Source organism: Nothobranchius furzeri, chromosome 14, assembly GCF_043380555.1.
Source record: "Nothobranchius furzeri strain GRZ-AD chromosome 14, NfurGRZ-RIMD1, whole genome shotgun sequence".
NCBI classification, from domain to species: Eukaryota; Metazoa; Chordata; class Actinopteri; order Cyprinodontiformes; family Nothobranchiidae; genus Nothobranchius; species Nothobranchius furzeri.
This window is the reverse complement of record NC_091754.1, coordinates 16348594-16374964: the sequence shown is the minus strand read 5'-3', so window position 1 is coordinate 16374964 and position 26371 is coordinate 16348594. Positions and strand designations below refer to the sequence as shown.

General features: G+C 43.0%; 1 protein-coding gene across 2 annotated transcripts in view; it reads right to left on the bottom strand.

The window, feature by feature from the left end:
• Nucleotides 1–26371, bottom strand: part of erbb4b (erb-b2 receptor tyrosine kinase 4b) — a 453698-nt gene that overhangs the window by 16566 nt on the left and 410761 nt on the right. For both annotated transcript variants that reach the window (XM_070543942.1, XM_070543941.1), the window contains 3 exons: nt 3967–4122; nt 2508–2583; nt 1001–1147 (listed from right to left, as the gene is read on the bottom strand). In XM_070543942.1, coding sequence (XP_070400043.1) covers nt 1001–1147; nt 2508–2583; nt 3967–4122 — 379 coding nt within the window. The remainder of the gene's footprint in view (nt 1–1000; nt 1148–2507; nt 2584–3966; nt 4123–26371) is intronic.

The window sequence follows — 26371 nt, the reverse complement described above, 5'->3', positions numbered from 1 at the left end:
CTAAAATAAGGATTTGCAGGATTAATAATAATAATAATACATTTTATTTCAAAGCGCCTTTCAGGACACCCAAGGTCACTTTACACAAAACACGTAATAAAATACAATAAAACAATAATAAAACCCAAAGAACAAAAAAAGAGAGAAACATTTCAATAAAATCAGAGGTTGTAGGCAGATTTAAACATGTGTTTTGAGTTTTGTTTTGAAAAGGGTAAAACTGTCGACGTTCCTGATGTCTGGGGGAAGTGAGTTCCAGAGACGAGGAGCAGAGCGGCTGGAAGCTCTGCTCCCCATGGTAGCGAGACGGGCAGAAGGAACCGCAAGATGGATGGAAGAAGAAGATCTGAGTGAACGGGACGGGGTGTGAATACTTATAAGGTCTGAGATATATGGAGGAGAGAGGTTGTGGATTGCTTTGAAGGTATGGAGGAGAATTTTGAAGATGGACCTGAATTTAACTGGGAGCCAGTGAAGCTGCTGGAGAACCGGGGTGATGTGGTGAAAGGAAGGGGTTCTGGTGATAATACGGGCTGCTGAATTCTGGACCAGTTGCAGTTTATGAAGGAGTTTGTTGGGAAGACCATAAAGAAGTGAATTGCAATAGTCGATACGGGAGGTGACGAGGCTGTGGACGAGAATGGCGGCAGTGTGAGGGGTCAGTGAGGGACGGAGACGGTTTATGGAACATAGATGGAAGTATGCTGACCGAATTAAGTTATTAATGTGAGCCTGAAAAGAAAGTGAGCTGTCGAGAATGACACCCAGACTCTTGACGTGAGGTGAGGGGGAGACTGTGGCGCTGTCAATAGTTAAAGAAAAGCTGTCAGATGTTGAGGGTGGAGTTAGTGCCAACAAGAAGAAGTTCAGTTTTATTGCTGTTGAGTTTGAGGAAATTAGAGGTGAACCATGATTTGATTTCAGATTAGATAAAGAAAAAACAACAACGATCTTCTGAGTTACAGGACCAAAATAAAAATATCTAATTGATTATACTTACATTTGACCATGACCATGTAGACATCAATGGTACAAATTGGTGGCTGAGGAAGACGCTCTCCTTTCTCTAGCAGATCAGGAATTTCTCTAGTGGGAATTCCATCATATGGTTTTCCTCCAAAGGTCATCAACTCCCATATCGTTACACCTTAAGTCACAAAGTAGCAACACTTAAAACAAAGCTATTGTCAGTAACACTTTTGAAGCTCATCTGTATGAACATTTCCTCTTTAAAGACTGTCAAACATCCGTCTATGAATATTGACCGTTTGCATCTCAGTCACCTGCACGTGAGACTGTCATGGTGGATGTCAGCAGTAAGTTACTGGAGTACTGAACAAACCGCAAAAGTGGCGACTGAGATCCCCCTTGGGGAATTTTTTTCTCTGCATTTGACCTTTCCATAGTAAGGAGCAGTGGGCTACAAATGTTATTGTGTCTGGGGTGCAATTGGGGTCTAGCATCTTGCATTTAGCATCTTTTTTAGCATCTTTACATTTGTAATCTTGCCCAAAGATGCTTCGGGATGCGGCCTGCCAGGACTGGGGATCGCTCCTATGACCTTCGGATAATAGGACAACCTCTCTGTCCATTCAATCACAGCAGCTGCACAATTTTCCTTAAACTATTTTTTACCCCAAATGTATTATTATTAACATGTTTTTAAACTAATTTTAATTTTACAAGTTAAGCCTGGCTTCTACTAGTTCAAGCCCAGTTCAGTTGTCACAAGTAGCATGTGGTTGGAGCTCACAGGGAGTTGTGTTTACAAGAGTTAAAGCTGAGAAACTCCTTGCTGTCGCGCTCACATATTTGATAAAGGCGCTGACTTTTCAGAATTCGTCCTCCACCACTTACACCAATATGTAATAAACAACATCACATCTTGCACTGGAGCTGGCTTAAAAGTCCAGATTCAGCAGTTTTTAGTCATGGCCTGGCAACCGGGACCAAGGGCTTCTTTCGCTAATAAATAACATAATTTCCACACACGTAGTCCTAAGTTTTAGCATTATTATTAGTATTTAGAAATTCACATGGATGGACGGAAACACATGTCCACCATAGTGAAATATAGGATTATCGATACTAAATGAATAATATAAACACATCACATATGTCATTTTTATAGTCTTTCTTATAAAACTTATGAACTTTAATGTTACCCTATAAAACATGTTAGCTGCAAACCTGCAAATACCAGTTTATTTTATTAATAGCAGCTAGCCATCCCTGTTTGCTGTTTCCATCATAAGTACGATAAAAAGCTGCAGCCAACCACACAGCAAACTATTACCATGTTACTGTGAAATCAACAAAATCAAAGCAATTCAGGCTACAAACTGGCTTATTTAGCACTAGCTTAACAAGAGTTTTAATGCATGGAAAGAGTTCATTTGACGTCCAACATGGCGAAAGAGGTGCTCCCATGAGCAGTTAGACAGCAAGTGCAAAGTCAAAGTCCCAGATGACCACTATTAGGTCCCTAAAAAGGACAGAAATCTTACCGTAACTCCAAACATCACTCTGATGAGTGAACTTCCTGTAATGGATACACTCCAAAGCCATCCATTTGATGGGCATCTGTCAGGGAGAATAGTCGCGCGTCATCAATACATACGTGTCATATTTGTCATGAAAACAAGTGGAAGAAAATTTGTTGTATTTTTTTCCAAGTTCCACATTTGAATTTCAACTTTTGTTGGTGAGGTAAAGGAAACTGTTTGGGCAGAACTGACGATGCCAACCGTGTTGGAGTCTAGAGAGTGAAGGCTGACTGAAAGGAAACATGCTAAGTAAAACACACACACACACACGCACGCACGCACGCACGCACGCACACACACACACACACACACACACACACACACACACTTCACAACTGTACTGAAATGAGGTGATACATAAATAAGGGGTGGTCTGGGAAGGAGCTTAACACTGTTATTACATTTGAAGGCCAATTCAATTGATTACAGTGTTAGAGGTTGAGAGGTGGGGGAATGTCGAAGGTCAGCGTGCTTTTCTTTCACAGCTAAGGGGATAATACCGCCGTGTTCACCGAGCTGACATAAACCGTGATTTGGAACAGGAAGTGAAAGAGGCTGAAATCCACCGGCTTGCGAGAGGAGGGTTTCAAAACAAATTACAAGTCAAGCAAAGGATAAACAAAGATTAGAGAAAAGGTCAGAGACCTGTGTGCAGAGCGCACCAAGGACAGATTTGTTTACTTTGTTTACAGGGTTTTGAGATCTCTCCCCCAAAGGTAAATAAAATGCTTCACTAGAGCAGAATAGCATTTCAGTTTGCTAAAACTGTTCTTTGTGATTGGTAATTCTCCTCCCTCAGGATATGAAACCCTCATTAATGCTAATGCTTATTATTTTATGTACAGCATGTCAATGCTAATGTCTGCAAGGATCATTTTGAAGTAATGTTTTTCTAAAACCAGCAAGCAGCACAGGATGTTACAATTCATAATGCTCCTTGATTATAAACCATCATTAGGTTCTACTGTTTTATTTTGAAGGAGGAAAAAAAAACACATACACTAGGTCTCTCAGGGTAATTCAATTCATGGCTTCACAAGCTTACTCCCACCTATTGTTCATATTGTTGACATGACTAAATAGTACATTTAGTTTGAACATTATGTTACAAATACCTTTTTAAGAATAAAGTTTGCTATGATAGCTTGTTTTTTGTTGGGCTATGTAGAATTCCGTCATTTTTCTAATGTACATCTGAAGCAATTTGCGTCTCATTTTGAGAGATTGTTACTCAAAGAAGCAAATAACTAGATCAAGCCAACACTGGCAATATATTTGAATTAAGAAACAGATCTAGAGTTCATCACATCTGCACAAATGATACAATGAACTGTCATCGTAGAAATACAGATAATAAAAGCATTTAATTCAATTTGATTATATGTGAGACAGAGTAAACAACATTCCAGAGAGTATTCACCTTCCCTCCATCAGCGTTGTATTCTTTCTCATTGACATCCAGCAGCCGAGCCAGGCCAAAGTCTGTAATCTTGATGTGGTTTGGAGATTTGACCAAAACGTTTCGGGCCGCCAAATCTCTGTGGACCAGCCTGCGCTCTTCCAGATACATCATTCCCTGGAAATGTGTAAAAGCACAAAAAGGATACGAAGTATCAGCAGCTGAAGTGCCTTTGAGCATCACTACCTGCATGCATATCCATCAACCCTGCTACCATCACTCTGTTTCCCCATCATTTGAACTCCATACTTATTTTTATCATGCTAATTTACATGAATCAACAATGTCATAAAATCCAGGGGATTTTATGTAACATTTTTCAGTTTACAAAGAAATAAAAACTAAAATATGCAACAAAAACATAATATTTTTTGTTTATTTTATTAAAAAAATGAATGAATGACAAAGTGTCTTCTCTAAATCACACCACCTTGAAAACTCTCTGCCATGTTATGCGAAATTGCAGACTTAGCCTGAAGGCACATTTTAATTAAAATATAGATTTTTGCCTATTAATTTAAAAAATCTCATTAAAACTAACCAGGTATGTTACTTTATTGAAACTACACTGCCTGGCCAAAAAATACTCATGACCACAAATAAATAAATAAATAAAAGATGTATAAAGTCACACACAGTGATATTGTTAAGCTGGACCGCCTTTAGTTTTGTTTACTGAACAGATTCACTGTGGCATTGTTTCCATAAGCAATGTCACCAGACTTATTTCCATCCAGTGATGCATTAATGTTTCACCAAGATCTTGCATTGATGATGGTAGAGCCTGTCCTCTGCACAAAACCTTCTCCAGAACATCCAAAAAATTCTCAATGGGTTTAAGTTCTGGACACTGTGGTGGCCCATCCATGTGTGAAAATGATGTCTCATGTTACCTGAACCACTCTTTCACTAATTGAATCTTGGCATTTTTCATTGTGGAATATGCCCGTGCCATCAGGGAAGATGGAATAACCTGGTCATTCAGTATATTCAGGTAGTCAGCTGACTTCATTCTTGGAGCACATCCTGTTGCTGAACCTAGACCTGACCAACTGCAGCAACCCCAGATCATAACACTGTCCCCACAGGCTTGTACAGGAGGCACTAGGAATGATGCGTGCATCACCTCATCTGCGTCTCTTCTTACCTTGATGAACCATCACTCTGGAGCATGGTCCATCTGGACTCATCAGACCATACGACCTTCTTACATTGCTCCAGAGTCCGATCTGTATGCTCCCTAGCAAATTGAATCCTTTTCTTATTTTACTCACTGATTAGTGGTTTTCTTATGACTACATAGCTGTTCAATCCCAATCCCTTGAGTTCCCTCTATATTGTGCATGTGGAAATGCTCTTACTTTCACTATTCTCTAATTTCCCTCTGGGATTAATAAAGTATCTATGAATTTGAATTGAATTGAATTGAATTGAATTAAACACAGCCCTGAGTTTTACTGTTGATTTTCTTCCATTTGATTTCACCAAATGTTGAAAGTGATGGTGGCCATGGAGGGCAGTGCATACCTAAATAATTGCAAGCAAGGAGAATTTTTACAATTGATCAAGACCTTACAACAGATAGCCATTAGGGTCAAAAATCCCTGGGAGTGCAACCTCCAGCAAAATGACAAGCCCATCAGACTCCCTTTAATCACTGGCAACGAGTGAAGAAGTAAACATGTAAAACAACAATGTTTATGAGTGGCGAAAGTTTTGTAACGTCGTCGTCGTCGTCGTCTTCCTCCGCTTATCTGGGTCCGGGTCGCGAGGGAAGCATCCCAACTAGGGAGCTCCAGACCGCCCTCTCCCCGGCCACCTCCACCAGCTCCTACGGCAGGACCCCAAGGCGTTCCCAGACCAGATTGGAGATGTAACCTCTCCAACGTGTCCAGGATCCTCCTGCCGGCAGGACATGCCCGAAACACCTCCCCAGGGAGGCGTCCAGGGGGCATCCTGACCAGATGCCCAAACCACCTCAATTGACTCCTTTCGATCCAGAGGAGCAGTGGTTCTACTCCGAGTCCCTCCCGAATGTCCGAGCTCCTCACCCTGTCTCTAAGGCTGAGCCCTGCCACCCTTTTGGCCGCTTGTATCCGTGATCTTGTTCTTTATGTCATTACCCAAAGCTCGTGACCATAGGTGAGGATTGGGACGTAGATCAACCGGTAAATCGAGAGCCTGGCTTTCTGGCTCAGCTCCCTCTTCACCATGACAGATCGGCTCAGCGTCCGCATCACTGCAGACGCCGAACCAATCCGCCTGTCGATCTCCCGATCCCTCCTACCCTCACTCGTGAACAAGACCCCAAGATACTTAAACTCCTCCACTTGAGGTAGGACCTCTCTCCCGACCCGGAGTTGGCAAGCCACCCTTTTACGGTCAAGAACCATGGTCTTAGATTTGGAGGTGCTGATCCTCATCCCAGCTGCTTCACACTCAGCCACAAACCCACAAGAGCTGAAGGTGAGAGTTGGATGAAGCTAGGAGGACCACATCATCCGCAAAAAGCAGAGACAAGATTCTCCTGCCACCAAACTCAACACACTCCACACCACGGCTGCGCCTAGAAATTTCTGTCCATAAAGGTAATGAACAGAATCGGTGACAAAGGGCAGCCCTGGCGGAGTCCAACCCTCACCGGGAACAGGTCTGACTTACTACCGGCAATGCGAACCAAACTCGTGCTCCTCTGGTAAAGGGACTGAATGGCCCTTAACAGAAAGCCACCCACCCCATACTCCCATAGAGCTGGTCCACAGTTCCACAGCCAGGACGAAAACCACATTGCTCCTCCTCAATCTGAGATTCAACTATCGATCGGACCCTCCTCTCCAGTACCTTGGAGCATACCTTTCCAGGGAGGCTGAGGAGTGTGATCCCCCTATAGTTGGAACACACCCTCAAGTCACCCGTCTTAAAGATGGGGACTAACACCCCGGTCTGCCACTCTACAGGAACTGCCGCTGATGACCACACAATGTTGCAGAGACGTGTCAACCACGACAGCCCTACAACATCCATAGCCTTGAGATACCCAGGATGAATCTCACCCCCACCCCACCCCCCCCACCCCCCCCCCCCCCCCACCCCCCACCCACCCACCCACCCCACCCCTCCCCGGTGCTACGCCGCTGTGTAGTTGTTTGACTACCTGAGCAACTTCTGCCCCCGAGATTGGACAGTCCATCCCCAGGTCTCCCGACTCTGGTTCCTCCTCAGAATGCACGTAGGAGGGATTGAGGAGCTCCTCAAAGTATTCCCTCCACCGTCTGACTTTAGCCCCAGTTGACGTCAGCTGCTCCCCATCCCCACTGTAAACAGTGTGAGCGAGTTGCTGCCTTCCTCTCCTGAGGCGCCGGACAGTTTGCCAGAACCTCTTTGGAGCCGATCGATAGTCTTTCTCCATGGCCTCACCAAACTCCTCCCACGCCCGAGATTTTGCCTCGGCAACTGCCACTGCTGCACCCCGCTTGGCTATCCGGTACCTGTCTGCTGCCTCCGGAGACCCACAGACCAGCCACGCCCTGTAGGCCTCCTTCTTCAGCCTGACGGCTCCCCAAACCTCTGGTGTCCACCAGCAGGTACGGGGGTTGCCACCCCGACTGGCACCGGCCACCCTGCGAACACAGCTAGCAACAGCTGCCTCAACAATCGCAGAGTGGAACAAGGCCCACTCGGAGTTAATGTCCCCCACTGCTCTCGGGACGCGCTCAAAGCTCTGCCGGAGGTGGGAGTTGAAGACCGTCTTGACAGGTTCTTCTGCCAGGCGTTCCTAGCAGACCCTCACTATGCATTTGGGTCTGCCAGGTGTCCGCCATCCCCTGCCATCTGATCCAACTCACCACCAGGTGGTGATCAGTTGACAGCTCCGCTCCTTTCTTCACCCGGGTGTCCAAAACATACGGCCGCAGGTCAGATGATACGACTACAAAGTCTATCATCGACCTGCGACCTAGGCTGCCCTGGTACCAAGTGTACCAATGGGCATCCTTATGTTCGAACATGGTGTTCGTTATGACCAAACTGCGGCTTGCACAGAAGTCCAATAACGAAACACCACTCGAGTTCAGATCAGGCGCGCCGTTCCTCCAGATCACACCCCTCCAGGTCATGGTGTCATTGCCCACGTAAGCATTGAAGTCCCCCAGCAGGACAATGGAGTCCCCTGATGGAGCACTATCTAGCGCTCATCCCAGGGACTCCAAAAAGGGTGGGTACTCTGAACTGATATTTGGCCCATAAGCACAAACAACAGTCAGGACCCGTTCCCCGACCCGAAGACGCAGGGAAGCTACCCTCTCTTCCCCCGGGGTAAACCCCAACACACAGGCAGAGAGTCTTGGGGCTAACAAAAAGCCAACCCCACAGCCCTCCGCCTCTCACTCGGAGCAACTCCAGCAAAGGAGAGTGTCCAACCCCTCTCAAGGACTTGGGTTAGAGAGCCAATGCTATGTGTCGAGGTGAGTCCAACTATATCTGGCCGGTACCGCTCAACCTCTGCCACAAGCTCCTGCTCCTTCCCTGCCAGCGAGGTGACGTTCCATGTCCCAAAAACCAGTTTCCTTGTCCGGGGATAGGACCGCCAAGGCTCCCGCCTCGGTCTGTCACCCGATCCACACTGCACCGGACCCTTCATGTTCCTCCTGCGTGTGGTGGGTCCACAGTTGGATGAGCCCATGTATCCGGTTCGGGCTGGGCCCGGCCAGGCCCCATGGGCGAAAGCCCGGCCACCAGGTGCTCGCTCATGGGCCCCAACCCCAGGCCTGCCTCCAGGGTGGGACCCCAGTAACCCACCGGGCCGGGTACTCCGACTCCTTGATAGCTCATCCATGAAAGATCCTCTGAACCATTCTTTGTCTCACCCTTCACCTAAGACCAATTTGTCATGGGAGACCCTACCAGGGGCACAAAGTGCCCCAGACAACATAGCTCCTATGATCATTAGGGCACTCAAACTCCTCCACCACGATAAGGTGACAGTTCAAGGAGAAGTTTTGTAACCATTTGTTACAAATCATTAATGCATTTTGTCCTCTGGGGCTTCCTTAGAAGGAAACATGGTGTCTAATATGGCATCACTAAGCCCCCACAATGCGGGACAGAAATTGAGTCCAATGCAGAAGAACAATGATGTTCTGCTGAGCTGTGGTGGCCTCATGGAGGGGGCCATCGTCTAGCACACTGCTGCTAACCACTTAAACTTTCTCCCTCTCCTTATAATAACTTTTTGCTTTCCTTGACGTTGGATGTGCTACTGTTAGTTTACCCATTTAACAATAGATTAACTAGGATAAATACAATAAAGTGTGTCCCTCACCAAATAGAATATTTACTAAGCAATCACAATTTAACTATAGACACATTGCTTGGTGTGTGTGTGTGTGTGTGTGCGTGCGTGCGTGTGTGCATGTGTGCATGTGTGCGTGCGTGCGTGCGTGCGTGCGTGCGTGTGTGTGTGTGTGTGTGTGTGTGTGTGTGTGTGTGTGTGTGGTCTGTCTTCTCGATCCCCAGTGAGTCGTGGTGAATTGCTGCTTATCCTGAGCCAGGATCCTCTGGAGGTTTCTTCCTGTTAAAAAGGGAGTTTTCCTCTCCACTGTCGCTATATGCTTGCTTAGTATGAGGATTGCTGTAAAGTCACTGACACCAGTAAGTGACTTGATGCAATTTGCTGGGTTACTTATACAGGAAACATTTTTTCTGATTGACTTAATGAACTGACCTGAATTGTAATGTTTATTATGTGAAGTGCCTTGAGATGCCTCTTGTTGTGATTTGGTGCTATATAAATAAAATTGAATTGAACTGAATTGAATTGAAAGTGAAATAAATTGCAGTTCCACCCTCATCCGCTGGGGGCTGGTGTCAGAAGTGAGCAAATCCTCATTGACTCCCATGTTAAAAATACCAAATTCACAGCAGAAATAAATATGTTTTCAGCCTGGTACCAAAACATGTTTTTGGTTTAAATGATCTAGTTTACACTCATGACAACTCTGAGGGGGGTGAATTTTTTTCTCACTCTTCTATTTAAGTGTATTAAAAGCCTAAAATTCTCTATAATTAATGAGCATCAGACCCACGTGACCGCAGAGCTAGCTCCGTGGAAAGGCCTCAGCCTGAGCCTCGTTCTCGCCTGAAAACTGTTCAGTCATTTTCAGTTTCTCAACTTAGACTTAGTTGTAGCGTTTGTGCGTTCTTTTTTGGATATTATTTGTGCAATTTTTGGACAAAATGACTTGTTGTGGCATTAATTCCACTAATAGAACATCCAAGGAGTCTCCACTTCATTTTTCTCAGTAAGTAAAATTATATTTATGTATTTTAGGTCACTGCCGCTCTTGCACTAGCTGAGCTTAGATTTTAACATGTACTGTTTAACCATGAAATTTAAATGTAATAGGGTAAAACCCAGTGCATTTAACATAATGCTGCACTTTAGAAAATGGGTTGAAATATAACATGTTGGTGGAGCTGGGTTCCGACTATCGGCTTGTGGAGCTCTCGGGAGACCTCTGTTTTCCACCCGGTTCTCCCCTCCCCACTGCTCGGCGCATCGCTGTCTGATCGCGGCTCCTGTCTGCTGCTGCGCGGGCTGCCGGCTTGTGAAGCTCCCGGGAGACCTCTGTGTTCCACCCGGTTTTACCCAGCAGTCAGCCCAATGTATCTCTGATTCAGAAGCTCTGGTATTGTGCACAGTTAACTACGGTTGTAGCTAGGTTGCTACTTTGTTAGCTTAGCTCCCACCTCCGCGCTAGCTTTGGGTTAGCTTCAGGTTAGCTTGTAGCTAGTTCGACCGGGTGTCGTCAGTTGATCCCAGCCTTACAGCCCCACCCTCAGCTCCACCTCTCTTCCCTTTTGTGGAATTGTCTGGTCCTGTGACATGGTCAAAATGGCGGTGGTGGCCACCTCCCATTTGTCTTCAAAAACGTGTTATTGGAGTCTATGGAAACCATTGTCCATATATGTGTATGTCGATGGGCATCACAGAGACTCAGACCTGCTCCCATGCAATTTAGACTCAATTTTAATGGTTATAAAGCCACCAATATTTTCAACTGTGTATCATTTAGTTGATTTTCAACAACATTTCGATGGATATTTCCAGAGAACAACAGTAAAATCTACGCATTGTCACTTTGTGCTGACCATCACAATCATTCAGGACTTCTTTTGCAGCCACATTTTTTCCTCAAAGACGATGGGTCCCCGCTATCCTTCCAGTTTTTAATAATACGTTGGACAGTTCTTAACCCAATTTTAGTCATTTCTGCAATCTCCTTACATGTTTTCTCTGCTTGATGCATGTCAATCATATGACCCTTCTCAAACAGACTAACATCTTTTCCACAACCACCAGATGTGTCTTTCCTCATGGTTGCTTATGAAATGAGAAGCAGCTAATTGCACTAGTTGGGGTTTAATAACTTGTTGCAGCTGAATAACAATCGCCCATGTAGTAATTATACAATTGAAGGCTCGTACCTATTAGCTTAGTTAAATCCAGGTGTGTGTCAGCAATAATACAAAACCGCAAACAGCTGCTACAGGTGTCCTACAAATGCAAGCCTATTCGTGCACTGTTTGTGTTTGCTTGAATCAAATTGTGATACATTATCATTGTCTCATATCATAATGCAATGCAGATGTTAAGCAAAATATAAACCCATCCTCAACCCGGCTATGCTTATGTGTTAAAAGCAAGGGCGTCAGTTTGTTTTCAGAATTGCTGGGGACAATAACCATACACTTGAGTGGGGTTTAAAAATTGCTGGGGACAATAAAGTAGGCTAGCACAGGGGTCGGCGGCTCTGGAGCCGCATGCGGCTCTTCCATCCATCTGATGCGGCTCTCTGTGCTTGTAAAATAATGAATGGATATTTAAATAAAAAGCTTTATATTTTACTGCATTAAGTTTACATCTGTATGCCAATTCTAAATGTAAAGATTGTCCGCGTAAACCTGAACATGTCCAACCCGGTCTTACTGTGAGACCGGGTTGACGCGTCACGCTTGTGCGTAATCATAGGCGCTTCCTGAGCTGGAGGATGTCAGATTCTGGGCTTCTCCTCAGACAGGTTCCTGGATGCGTCGCCACATTGGAGACAGGAACAAGCACTATTCAGCCAAAGTTTCATAATCAGGTGTGGCAGTTTGAGTGTCCTGTCACAATGTCCTGATAGATCATGCGCCCTGGCTACTTGGCCAAGGGGTTGTCCCTTTGGCTGACTGGTTAGAGCGTATGACTCTCACCCGGGAGTCTGGGGATCAAATCCTGCCTGGGCCCTCATTTCTCCACCTTGCCACATATTGACGGATAAACTCAAGGATGTTGGTTGTTTTGAAAGAATTACCCCGACGCACACTGATGCGCATGGATGAGCTGACATTTTAATCGTTATGCACATCAGAGAGGTAACTTGATTCCCATCAGAACATCAGAGCTTTATACTGGACACTGTGTTCAGCGCAGCTCGAAGCGCCCACGGTGGGCAGTGGGCTGAAGATCTAGAGGGGTTCGCAGCGCAGTGCAGAACCACGGTGCATGCAATAAGATTTCCTCCCACTCAAGCGGTCTGGAAACCCGGTCTCTCTGAGGGATGGGTCACTTGGAAAAATGTTCTTTTTATGAAATTATGAAACTTTGGCTGAACAGCGCTTGTTCCCGTCTCTAATATGGAGACGCATTACGCATCCAGTCTGAGGCAGAATAGCCTCTTCAGCTCATAAAGCACCTGTAGAGACATTTGATTACGCACAAAGTTTATGTGGAGCAGAAGCGGTCGGGCCATGGCAGGTGGAATGTTCCTAGCCTACATGAAGCGTAACATTAATATGTTACTGGACACGCTGGTCTGGTTGGTTAGACCAGTGTTTGAAGTGGAACACACACACACACACACACACACACACACACACACACACACACACACACACACACACACACACACACACACACACACACACACACCAATTAAAATAATGCTGATAGCATGGACTAGAAGCCAGGTTATGGTTTAAGTGTTTGAATGATGATCAGGCTGCTGTAAAATGTAATCTCCATCCACATCCAGACAGAATTATCCTCTATTCTTTCTCTAGTTGCTCTGCTCTTGTCTGGACTGACGTAGCTGACGGTGCGCGCGGCGCGCCTAACGGCTGTGGTGACCATTTTACGCATTTGGAGAGGTGGGCGGGATGCTTTGCTTTTACTGGAAGATGGTCCACTTAACGCACGGGTGTAGACTACATATCAATGACAAATGAATGAAAATTAAACTGGGAGTTTTTACTTCATATTTTAGATATTAAAATGACGGGGGAAAACATTTATGACGTCTTTTTAAACTAAATTTTCTAGCGCGTCCTGCCTGCTTCACTAAGTCACTGCTTATTAAGGTCCATCCAGAATTACCGTGGCCCACCCAAAAATGAAAACCTGGCGCTGTGCCTGTTATAAACCTCTGCAAATGGTTGTTCTTCACTTTATCAAACTCAAGACTTTGTACAGCTAATGTCAAGATGTAAAATGATGAATTCAGTCGAGCTCTTCCGTCCCTCCCTCTCCTGCTCTCCTGGAAACCCGACATCGGCTGTCAGAAGCGGGAGGGGAAGAAGGAGATGAGGCAAACAGAGTGAGTGCGACATAAAGAAACCAGGCTGGTGTGGAGGTGAGCAAAACAGCTGGAAAGGTGTGGGTGTTGAATCCCCCACGGGTGCGACGCCCATGCGAGCGACCGGTACCGGCTGCTGTCACCTGGTTGTGAGCAGCTCTCTGCTGTCTGAGGGTAGGCCCCGCCCACAACACTGCGGCCGCTGTGGCTCCCAGTGTTTTCTTTACTGTGGGAAATGGGTAATAATGGCTCTTTGATGGGAACAGGTTGCCGACCCCTGGTATAAGATCTGAGATGGTAAAACAAAAATCCTCATCAGCAGGCTTTTTTTGGGACACAGCTGCCAATCACAAATTTTGCAGGGGACATGTCCCCGGCGTCCCCGGTTAAAATGACGCCTATGGTTAAAAGGTCTGTTTGCATCGCCACCAGAAGACAGATCTCAGTGGGTCTGTTCAGTCTGACACAAACTGCCAATAATGCCCTCAAGCTGCAAAAAGAACACCACTGTACAGTAGCTTAAAAGCCTTTTCAGTTCCTACAATACAGCTTGTGCCAGAGATTTAAAGTCTTTACTGCCAATTGTACAAACCTGCAGTAGTGGACCTGAGGAAAATGAAAGATGAGGGGCCGAGGGGAGGGGTGAGGACTATTTCAAATTGGACAAGCAATAACATAAGCCACTTTGTTTGAAGTGGCGCAAAAGACTGAAAAACCAGGCCTTATTTGGAACCATAACAAATTGCATTTAGCTAGAATGTGCTGAAATGAAACGAGGAATGGATGGAGGGGTACAGAGGAGCGAAGCAGTGGAGGGCGGGGCTGAGCTTCAACGCTCTAAAATGTGAAATTACATCGGTAAGGCTTTAATCACACTGCCTCATTTGGCTCCCTCTCAGGGAGATCTGTGTGGTTTCAGCACACACCTGCGCATTTGCATACAAACCGAAACGCACCTGCAGACGTGCCTGTCGCATAAAGATGCACCCCCAGGTTGCAAGTGTCCAACAGTTCGTAACTAGATTAATGTGATACATGGCTGTGACTAATAAAACATACAGAACAATCAAACATCAGTGGATGTCTGCTGATTTCCAGTTTTAAATACATGAAATGTTTCTGCATGCAGATTTTACAGCTTACATGTCTAATCCAAAATCTAATCCTGCGTCATTTGCAACAGCCGAGGCCAGCTTTTTCCTGATTTCATTATGTGCTGATAACAGTGAGACTAATGTGGTCACAAAGAATCAAAATCAAAGCACACTTATGTGTTTTAATTTGCATTTTTAAGCCCACTTGGGTATTCCATCCAGGATTTTAAAGTGTCGTCCAAAAGTGGAGCAGTAATGGTAACACTGAAATGGATAAAAGAGGATTTGACATATGTAGTGTTGGCCATTACCTTCAGCTCTTAAATCATTTACTCCAGGGCTGTTTTTCATCTCTTAGGCACTGCTGCCAAATTTCTGACAGATTCTTATTTATACATAAATCGCACCCAGTAATCCCTTCAATTTTCAAGACAATTAAGCAGCGGAGGGTGAATGGATGGCTTGGCAACCCGTGAATTTTAATTTACCAGGACAATAAGACTGAGAGGGAGAGGTGGTGGTGTGTGGAGACGGGGAAGTGGCTGCATGTGTGTGTAAGGAACAAACTCTTTTTCTCCCTCTTCTTTTCTACTTCGCTGCTTTCATTTACGACCCTCCCATGTGGACACGATGAGAAGAACTCACTGCCAGAGGATGGTAATTGAGGTAAAACTGGATCAGACACCCAGACAGATGTTAGCATGGCGAGTGTGTTTTGCTAGTGAGTGTATAACCAAAAGGAAATCCATGGGATCACAGCAAGGATCACACTTGTGTCTTAAACTCTGAACACAGGGATTTTATTTGAGACAGTGAGGAAAAAGAGCAAAAAGCAGTTTGTGGAAGCTTTAAATGATGACATGATGCTAGAATTATTTGAAAAAGTTGTTCTGTTACAGACGATGTTTGCTGCGATAATAGAGAACTCACTGGAGTTCAATAACATCATGATCGAGGCGTTGAAAGAGGATAATGACTCGTTATGAGTGAAAGTTAATGACCCAAAGTTGCAAACTGAAAAAAAGGGACAAACAGGCAGTAGATTCAAATATATTAAACTTACAATGTTGTGGAATGAGAAATAATGTCCTAATCCACGGGATTCCAGAAAAGGTTGGAGAGACATTTAACCACGGACAGTTTTGTATAGTGTTTTATGAAGGTTAATCTTTTTTTGCTAAATGAATGAAACCAAACGTTCCACCTTGTCCAAACTGCATGATCTACAAGCAATCACCCAGAGAAACCAAAATCTGCTGATTCCCGTTTTCTGATGGGAGCAGAAGTTACTAAGTCTGCCTGAAGTCATTCGTACAAACAGAGAAAATAAATAAGAGCCGTGCAACAGGTTTTAGTGTGCTGCACCACACAGTCAAAAACTCAGAATAATATAAACTCCAACTCCCCCAGCAAATACTCCGACCTCCCACCACTAGTATTTACGCTTACTCCACAGAGCTACAGGGCCAATCCTATCCTGAGTGGACAGAATTGCCCTCCAATGTGTTTTGTGAAGACACATGTGGCTGCAGGTTGCAGAAAACTAGAGATAAAATCAATAAGGATGAGTGTGAGGAGAAGGGGTGGCCATTTTTCACTGATGAGAATTTCACTTGGTTATTTACTATTGCAAGACAGATTATGACACAGGAAGCTGCTTTATGCACACCAAAGTTCACTCTGCTTTTAGCTCTTTGCTTCACCTCCAAAGACATTACATCCAGGCTTCGCCAAGACGCCAACCAAAGAAGCAAATGTCTTTTTCATCTTCTTGTGATCCTTTTTATTGAGGTGTAGCGAACTGAAAAAGTTAACAGCTAGCTTTTATATTAGCCAGCAGAGTAAACAACAAACCGCAGTAAAGCAGGTAGAGTCCTCCCCCCAGGGCACCTCCCCATCCCACAAAACTGTTAAGTGAGGTTTCTGGTCAGCAGATGCTGTTCAATGTGACGTTGGTAAAGTGTCTACCTACAGAATCACTGAAATTGAAAGGAATAAAATAACGTTTTAAAAACTGTTGTGTTGCTTTAACTGTGAATCATCGAAGCATAAAAGCACAAACCTGTGTTTGATCGATTTTAAATAGTATCTTTAGGGACTTTTCATTGCCTGATGCAAAACACATAATCTGGTCCCTCTTTTTTTAGATGCATTGACAAATCATGCACAAGGAGCACAGGGCATGCAGAATTTTCTCACAAGATGCCAGAAAGACCTGAAAACCCAGCGGATGCATCGAGTTAAAATTTGCGTGCGGCATGAACACATGACTCATCCATCTCATCTGTGTCTGTTCATTGTTCTTCATTGGCTCATTTTACATGGATGCTGGTGTTCGCTAGCGGGCATGGGACATTTGGAAACTGTCTATATTGTGTAAACACATTTTGAATAAAGCTGCAGTTTTGCAGTTTCTGTGACATCAGCACGACATCAGAAGGGGACAATTCATGTTTAATGTGTCGTCTGGATATAAAAAGACCCCATGAGGCATGGAACAATAAGGCGAATCACTGTTCAAGGAAGGAGGTGAAACAAATTGGAGGAAAAAAGGGAGCGCTAATGACGACAGAGGAAGGCTTTCATTTCATTTCGAGCTGCCACGTCAGACTGAATTTAGACAATCGAATTAAGAAGCAGTCTTATTATGAACTGTTTGTTTGTGCTCATTCTGGATTAGCGCTCGGTGAGGCAAAACCTCATACCTTCATATTTATTCATTCAAACAAACCCTCAATGCAAATTCCTGTACATCAGTAATAGGATTTTGCTTCATCCCACATAAAAGAAAAAATACATATGTACACACTTATGGGTGAAAGCAATCAAAGAGCCGGACTGATGATGAATGAGATTTTTGACCAGTTGGATGTGAGCAGGATTTTCTCCATATCTCAGAGAGATGTTCATTATCAGCTCATTGCACATTCTGCATGTAAATATGATATGCTGCACAAAAATAAGGCAAAAAATAGAGAAGAGCAGCTGAATTTCAATTCAGCAAGTATCCTGCTGAAATTATTACACATAAATGCATTAGTACGCCCGGACAATTCTCAATTGTGCATTAAGTATTCACAGATGCCTCAGAGCAGAGAGCTGGCCTGATTCCTTTTTTCCTCCTTTTTTATAGAACTAAGTTTCTCATCTCTGTCTATCGCTGCCACCTCGGCTTTAGCATTAATAAAAGAGGTGAGAAAAGCTGTTCGAATGCCAGCTGAGGTCAAGTCAAAAGCTTTACCCACCAAGCGACCTGTGCTGCGACTGAGGCAGCGAAGGCATTCAGTGATAATAAATGAGAAAAGAGGAATTCATACAAGCATCAGGCTGCACTCTCAGGGTGAGCTCAGCAAAATATGGAATAATGAAAGATAAAAAAAAATTGAATTACAAACTGTTAAATGTGTTTACAGTAAGACTATTTTCTATATTTGATTTGTAGGATAAATATGAAAATTAATATTCAATGGAAATTTTGATATTAATTATACAAAATGAATGAATGGATAAATGAATGAATGAAATCTTTATTTTGAACATAAAAATAATAATAGCAACAATAATACCAATAATAATAATAATAACAAGGTCATAGTAGACATTAAAAATAAAATTACACTGATAATCACACAAAAAATGTAATTATCATATTCAGTTCGAAAAGGAGTAGGAAGAAGCTGATGCTTATTAAATCCTACGCCCCTTTGACACATAAAACATAATACAGTGAACTAATGTGCAAAATAAGAAATCAAACTATATATATATATATATATATATATATATATATATATATATATATATATATATGTGTGTGTGTGTGTGTGTGTGTGTGTGTGTGTTTGCATTTAACTCTTTGTTGGTGTATGGCGGACTGACAGGACTACTGATTTCCGTACATTATTTGTTGCTCTCATTGGTCCTAGCGCTGTCCAATTGTGTACAGAGTTTCAAAGACAACTGTAGATTCCGCCCCAGATCTGAGCTCTGTCTACGGGTCGTTACCAGAATATAGGATGGCTCGCAGGCTAAAATTTCATGTACACTTTGGAGATTTGAACATATTGAAGATGTATTTTACCTCCCAATGCTTAAAAACTAAAACTAAAGTTGAGACGTTTACAGACTTTTCATTCTTTTTATCTTTTTATTCCATTTTGCAGTCAGATCAGACCTCACTTAAAAACACACTCAGCAGGACGTCTGTTTGCCAGCTAGAGGTTTCGAAACAAGTGTCTTGATTCAAACACAAGATTAGCTTTATTGGTAACAACAGAAAGTAATACTGAAAAGATTGGAGGGACCTTCATATTGCGTTTTCAGCTGGACGAAGTGATGAAAAGGTAGATAGGTGTTTGGATTCGAGGAGGAGAAATGGAGCGTACTTGTAGCTGTGAAGCTGTCTAGCAGCCATCACTCCAAATGAGATTCAGCTTCTTGGCTGTAAATGTGGCAAGGGATGACCTCACTTCTTCATGCCAGTAGATTTATTTTAATTTAACAATCCTGCTGTCATGGAATTCATAACTGCTGCCTCGCAGCTTGTTCACCTCATGAATTTTATTAAAAGCTTTGGAATTTATATTGACAGAAATGTTTGGTGTCACATTTTTTAAAAAGAACTTGATGTCTTCATTGGTCTATGGAAAAGGGAACATCCTGAATGCATGGCACTGGTTGTGCAAAACATTAAAATAAAATCATCATATAACATCTTACTGTTAGTTGGGAGTTTAATAAGCTCTTTTATATTGTTTTTGTATTTAAAAAACAAAATTACTCTAAACCAAATGCAATCGTTAGCTCTACTTTAGTTTGATCACCATCTGTGGTGCTCCTATTTGTGCTGTGGTCTTCTGAGAAAATCTCTTGAAAAAGACGAGTGAATTTCTCTACTCAGAGCAAAACAAACATTATGTTCAGCTGAAGGGCAAAACAGCTGCTTTTACATTTTTATAATTCTGAATGTTAAAGGGATTGGCGTCTTTTTACACGGAGAAAAAGCAAACTTATTAAAGATCTTTTAAATTAACACCTATCTTGGTTTGGCCTTTTTCTGATAACACTCAGCAGGAAAGAAACACTTTTTTACCCCCCCAAAAAAAAGAAAACCCAAAAAAAAAAACAAATTATTTGCAGTAAGGTGGTTTTATGATGTTTTTGAATGAAATATGAGAAACCTTAGAATAAAAAATTAGAAATTTCCAAGTTTTATTTGTTTTTTTTTTTAATACCAAAGTTGCTTCGGGATCAGAAAATTTAATAAAAGTCAGAATATTAACTCTTTGGCTTTTAGTTTTATTACTTTCGTACTGTGAATCTACTAAAAACTGTATTTTTTTATGTATTGAGGGTTTTTACTTTATATATACATCAGAATTTCACAATCAACAGTCAAGTAAACAGGATTTTCCATTAAATTACAAAAACAAACAAAATGAGAAGAAAGAGTTCTTTCCTTCTGGGAAAGGATACTGAGCTCATATTTTTTTAAGTCCTTCATGCAGCTTGCTCTTATGAATGAATGCATGAAGGGCATCTTTTGACCTCACCACCCACAAAAGGAGGGGAAGAAGGGAGCACTCAGGCTGTCAAAGAGGAATAAAGAACAATGGTGTGGCCATGCAAATAAATTGCATGGTTGGAAGCAGTTGTATATGAGAACTATGTTAAAAAAATATTCAATTCAATTCAAATTCAAAGATACTGTATTAATCCCTGAGGGAAATTAGAGTTAAAGTACACACAATTCAGAGATCAGACATACATAGGCAAAGACACATGACAAGAATTGGTGACTGTGGTCATTCGCAACCCTGAGTCGCGCTACCTTAATAGAGATCAGAGGGTTTACATGAGGATTGGTTCAGGTGGAGGGAAAAAGGCATTTCAGAGTTACCCTCCACCGGGAGGGCAGCTTTGCTATGCAAAAAACACCTCAGACAGAAATGCAACAGACTTCATACATCACACAACACAAGTGTCCACTAGGTGGGGTGGTGGGTTTGGGACTCTCCACACGTCAGTGCATGCAGCCACGATAAGCAGTGCACATCACCTCAGTCTGGACGGGGTGGGAGGTCGTTGGGGTATGGAGGGCACAGTGACTCCTGGAACGATTCGGCGGCCTTCACAGCCTGCAGTCCCGCCCAGGCTGGGATAGGGAGACAGAGTTGCCATAGCGACGGCAGCATTCCACATTTCTTCTGAGGGGGGAGTATTCATTGCAGCCTCGCAGGCTCAAGGGCACCAAATTCAGATTATAAATTGTTTTGGGGGCAGACAGAGCTAATTTCCTCTCTGTCTTAAAGTTATGTTGGTCCCCAACCTCTCAAAATCCCAATAATGGTGTAAATTAATCTATCCCAATCCGTGCTGATTCGTCCACTCGCTCCTTGATGGCATCCATCTTTTGTGCCAATGTGGCAAGGTGGATAAACGAGGGCTCAGGCGGGATTCGATCCCCAGACTCCCGGGTGAGAGTCATATGCTCTAACCAGTCAGCCAAAGGGACACCCCCCTTGGCCAAGTGGCCAGGGCGCATGATCAATCGGGACATTGTGACAGGACGCTCACACTGTCACATCTTCCCCCCTCTTTCCCCAAGCACGTCCTCGTGCTCCCGCGCAGGGTGCCACAAACTTCACATCCATGGACCTACTTGACAGTACTACATGGATCTTGCCAACAACGCCAAATGTGGCAAGGTGGATAAACGAGGACCCGGGCGGGATTCGATCCCCATACTCCCGGGTGAGAGTCATACGCTCTAACCAGTCAGCCAAAGGGACATCCCCCTTGGCCAAGTAGCCAGGGCGCACTGTCACACCAACGCATGAATCTCAGCCAAAGTTCCAAGCTTACGACTCATCTCGACAATTATATGAGTCTGTAAATTCACAGCGCGGTGTAATCCATCCCTGAGCTCAGGGAGTGCACCAATATTCCTCGACAGCTCGTTAATTTTCCAGTAAGCCAGGAAGCCACCTAGGCCAAAGAGCAGGAAACTTGACACCAACACCACAAATATCCAGACGTCTTCAGAATCCTCTACAAACAGCTGAGATAGGCAAATCAGGTTCCACTGTTTCCAGGAGTCCATGATATGCCCAACTGGATCTGTCCGATAGGGGCACCCGGGAGCCCCTTCTCCCGTTCTCATCATTGAAAAAATGTTGTCATTCGCGTTAAGTGACCAACTCACCAGGTCCATTTTAGTAATTTCAGTTTCCAGTTTCCAGAAAAAAATGCAGAAGCAGCCGTACACCCAGAGACAGACAAAGAGCCTTGGGATAAGATAGGGAGGAGAGGAGGAAAAAAGCATCTGTACTCTCCAAGAGCCGGAAGAAGTATTGTGAAAATGTTGTAATTTGGTCCTCATTTTGACACCATAGGATGCTAGTTTTAATAAAACAGTTTAAATTGTGATATGAAAATATGGAATGGTTGAAGGGAATGAAAGATTTCTGAACGTGTTAACTAAAATGATCACATTCTCTTAAAATTACTGGCAAAATGAAAATGATTGCACTTCAAGTTTTATTTAAATAATTTTATAATTTTCTGTTTAGTGATTAAAATGACTTTTGGTGCAATTAAAGTCAACAAACAAATATATTCACTCTGAGTTCACTCTCATCTCACTCAATAATAAAAAAAAAACAGTGGTAAATAGCAAAAGGGCTGTGATTATAGCACCCTCTTAGGGTTCTACAACCCCTCAAGGCTCTTCACAACACCATCAGTTATTCACCCATTCACACGCTGCCTGGTGGTGATGAGCTACGATGTAGTCCCTGGGGTGCACTAACAGAAGTGAGGCTGACAAACACTGGCGCCACCAGTCCCTCCGACCACCACCAGTAAGCATGGCGTGTTGAGTGTCTTGCCCAAAGACACAACAACTGTATTCTCTGTTGGGAGCCAGGATTGAACCTACAACCTTCTGGTTACTGGACAACCCGCTCTATCTCCTGAGCTATAATGCCCCTGCAGTCTGCTTCCAGCTCCTTTCCTGCATGTTTTAGATCATGAACACAGCTGATTTGCTTGATTTAGTGATGAACCACTCCTGTAGACACTAATGAAAGCAGAGAAGAAATTTCAGCAGTTAGATTAAGGTTTAAACAAAAAAACAAATGCACTTATATCAACTGGAAACTAGGGGGTGGAAAAGCAAGCCAAAACTGCAAAATATCCCTTTAAGGACATTACATCTACGTTGGACCAGCCTGTAGTGTATTTTACCACTTTAATTTTGAGTGTGAGTCCAAATCCAGACCTCCATGGGTTGATAAATTGGATTTCCATTGATAATAAGCACATTCAAATAAGTAAAGAACTAAGTCTTTAATAAAAATTTTTACTTCATTCAGATCTATGATGTCTTATTTTGAGTTCCCTTTATTTTTTTTTAGCAGTGTATAACTACATACATATAGTGTGTGTGTGTGTACACGCGTGTAAACGCACACTCCATCCTTCTATCTCAGTGATTAAATACTACAGAGTCACTACTGCCACCCTGCCAGCATGCCGGTGCACCGGCTCCCTACAGGCATCTCTGGGATCAGGTGGCAGATTCAGAACATACGCCAACAACATGACCTTGTCCTGGATGAACACACTCTGGCCCAGTAATGGGGCAACTGGGGCCAATGGGGTGAGTGAGAATTGAAGAAGAATGAGATACCAGATGGATATGTTAATGTATTTGGCATGTGGTGTGATCTGTTTCAGTCTGGCTTGTTCTTTCTTTCTCTTTGAGTGCACACAGAACAAAAAGTCATTTTCAAAGCTTCATGAGTCAAACAAACAACTCGTCAGCTTCTGTCAGTAACCAAATAACCGCAGGGACAAATATTCACAATTGTAGCAGAAATGAGAGAAATGGGTGCAGCCTTTAATTACAGCAGACTGTAATTTGTAAAAACAGAGGTTTTACGAGAGTTCTTTTATGCACACATACCAAAAACCCATTAAAGTGCTGTCATAATAGAGTGTTGCATAGAGTTAAAATTACTAGTAATGATGAATTTGAAAGCAATTTATTTTGAGGGGGAATTCAACAATATCTAAGTATTTATAAAAACAACCTCTAAAGACTTTCTTTCGCATTACTAAATCGGGTGAAATTTAACACCAAGGCTTCTTGTGATGATCTCAACACACTGACATGATTCCAGACCACTCTTCCAATCTTAATTTTTTAAATCCTGTTTTGGGGTTTTTGTATTTCAAACTCGTTTTTCCAGTCAGTGATGCTTACAGATGTACGGTGAGTATTCCCTGGCTCAGGAAACACCTGATGTTTAGAAAATCTGACATCGCCCACATGTTTCTAAAAATGAATACGTTTAGAACATGCATCTGCGTCAGCGTTTCAAATCTGGGTTTGAGTTTTACTCCAAGCTTAAATTCGACAAGGGGATAACAAGGATGTCACAGAAACGTGAGGAATGATGCTGTAACATTTAAAAACATGAAATATTAAAAAATGTATTTGATGAAAAAGTAGATGACAAAGGTAGGCGTTAGGGACAGCATCAGATCACAGAAGATAGGAGTCATCCTATCTAGTGGACAATCCTTCTACTTGTGTTTGAGCATCATAGCCCGGCATGTTTGTGCTGTCTAATGATGGAGTGCATCAAGATAGCCTCAGGTTGTTTGCAAAGGGGTGAGTTTGTTGAACCATGCTGGTGAGACACCTCTTGTGTAAACGTCAGCTTGATTTGAACTGCACTGTTGCCCAGGGGAAGAACATTTTTTCCAGACAAGATGGACGCTCATATGCACATGATCACCAAGTTTTGGTAGGGAACCCCCTCTTTTTTAGATTCAAGCACAGCATTAAAAAGCAAGAAAGAATACAATTTTACAATAATCTAGTCTTCTTTTGCTTACCGCATGATATTTTTTTAGGTTATCGGACAGTATGTGTGGTAATAGCTTCAAGTGACAATATGAAGTTTTTACCATTAATGTGTGAAAATATCCATCAAAATGCTGTAAATGAAATAAAAGATTCCCAGTTGTTGAAAAATATTGGCAGTTTCATAACATATAACCATAAAAATCTATTTTAAATTACATGAGAGTAGGTCTAACTGTGTTTCTCAATTCCTAGGAACCTTGAGGTCTTGGCCCTGCCACGGTTGCCTAGGAGATATGTCATCAGGAACCGTCAAGACATGTTCCAATGTTCATGTCCTACCAAGGCATGTGTTCTCCATTTGTTAGCCGTTTAGCTAGCTGAGCTAGGATGCACGGGAGGTGTCTTGTAGCCTAACCTTGGTCAAATCCCTAATCTTGAGTCTTGATATTACCCACAATACGCCACAGTATTTTCAAAAGGATGACGGATCAGAAGTCGGCAGCTACTTCGGAGGCAAATTTCAAGTTTAAAATTAAGTCAACTAATTAAAATATTTTTTCAGATTCAAAGAGGTTATCTGTGGTTGGTTAGTTTCTTATTAGTTGCAGCTTTGGTCGCTAGTGGGTAGTAACTCACTTATATATTTAATTTAACAAATGTAAACACAATTTAATGAGCAAAAGGCTCGTTACATATTTATTTATTATTAAAACTTATACGTATAAAATATAACGTAATCTCCCGTGTCACGTGATGTTACCTGACCACAGTGGAAGGTGCGGTCAAGTGATGCAAGGCTGTTCCATTTAACCGTTTTCAAAGACCAAGACAGTGTCCTTGTAAGCAAGGCACCTGGCCTCGCAAGACATCGCCTCGCAAGGCCAGACGCCTTGACATTAAGAAACACCCTTAGTCTCTGGGCAACGCCATATTGGATGCCATGTTTCCCTCTATGGAAACCTGTGAGGACAAAACACATTTACTGATTTGTAACAAATTAATACAAAACTTTCACCATTAATAAATGAATATTTTGTTTTACACATTTACCGCTTCACTTGCTGCCAGTGATGAAAGAGAGACTGATGTTCTTGTTATTTAGCTGGAGGTTACACTTCCAGGGATTTTACTCTTGTGTTTTGATAAGGAAAAGAACCACATTCTGGCACCCCAGATGGGACTCAAACCCACAATCCTAGTTTAGGAAATGGGCCCCACATACACATGAATTGGAAACTGTTTGGGGAGACTTTCCCATCCAGCAAGGCAGGAACCATCTGGCGCTGACATCTGATAAACATTCGTGATAAATGGTAGTCTTACTAGAAATTGTGCAAACTGGACTGGAAAACAGGATACTAAACCTCACGCACACGGCTCTAGGCTCCTACAACCCAAATGGCCATCCGTTGGTAAGGTCTTACTTGAACACAAAAATAATGCTTGCTTGCAATGATTTATGTTTATGTTTATGTATTTAGCAAACACTTTTGTCCAAAGCGACTTACAAGTGATAATCGGCATGTTGCCCTTGAGGCTAACAACAACAATAACAACAACAACTTGACATCAATTATGGAGAGGACGGAACAAGGAGTGGACAGTAGGGGGGGGGGGGGGGGGGGGTGCAGGGAGGGTGCTAGTTAAGAAGATGCTCTCTGAAGAGCAGGGTCTTGAGGAGTTTCTTGAAAATTGAAAAGGAAGCACCTGTTCTGGTAGTGCTTGGTAGGTCATTCCACATTTGTGGAATGATGCATGAGAAGAGTCTGGATTGTCCTGAG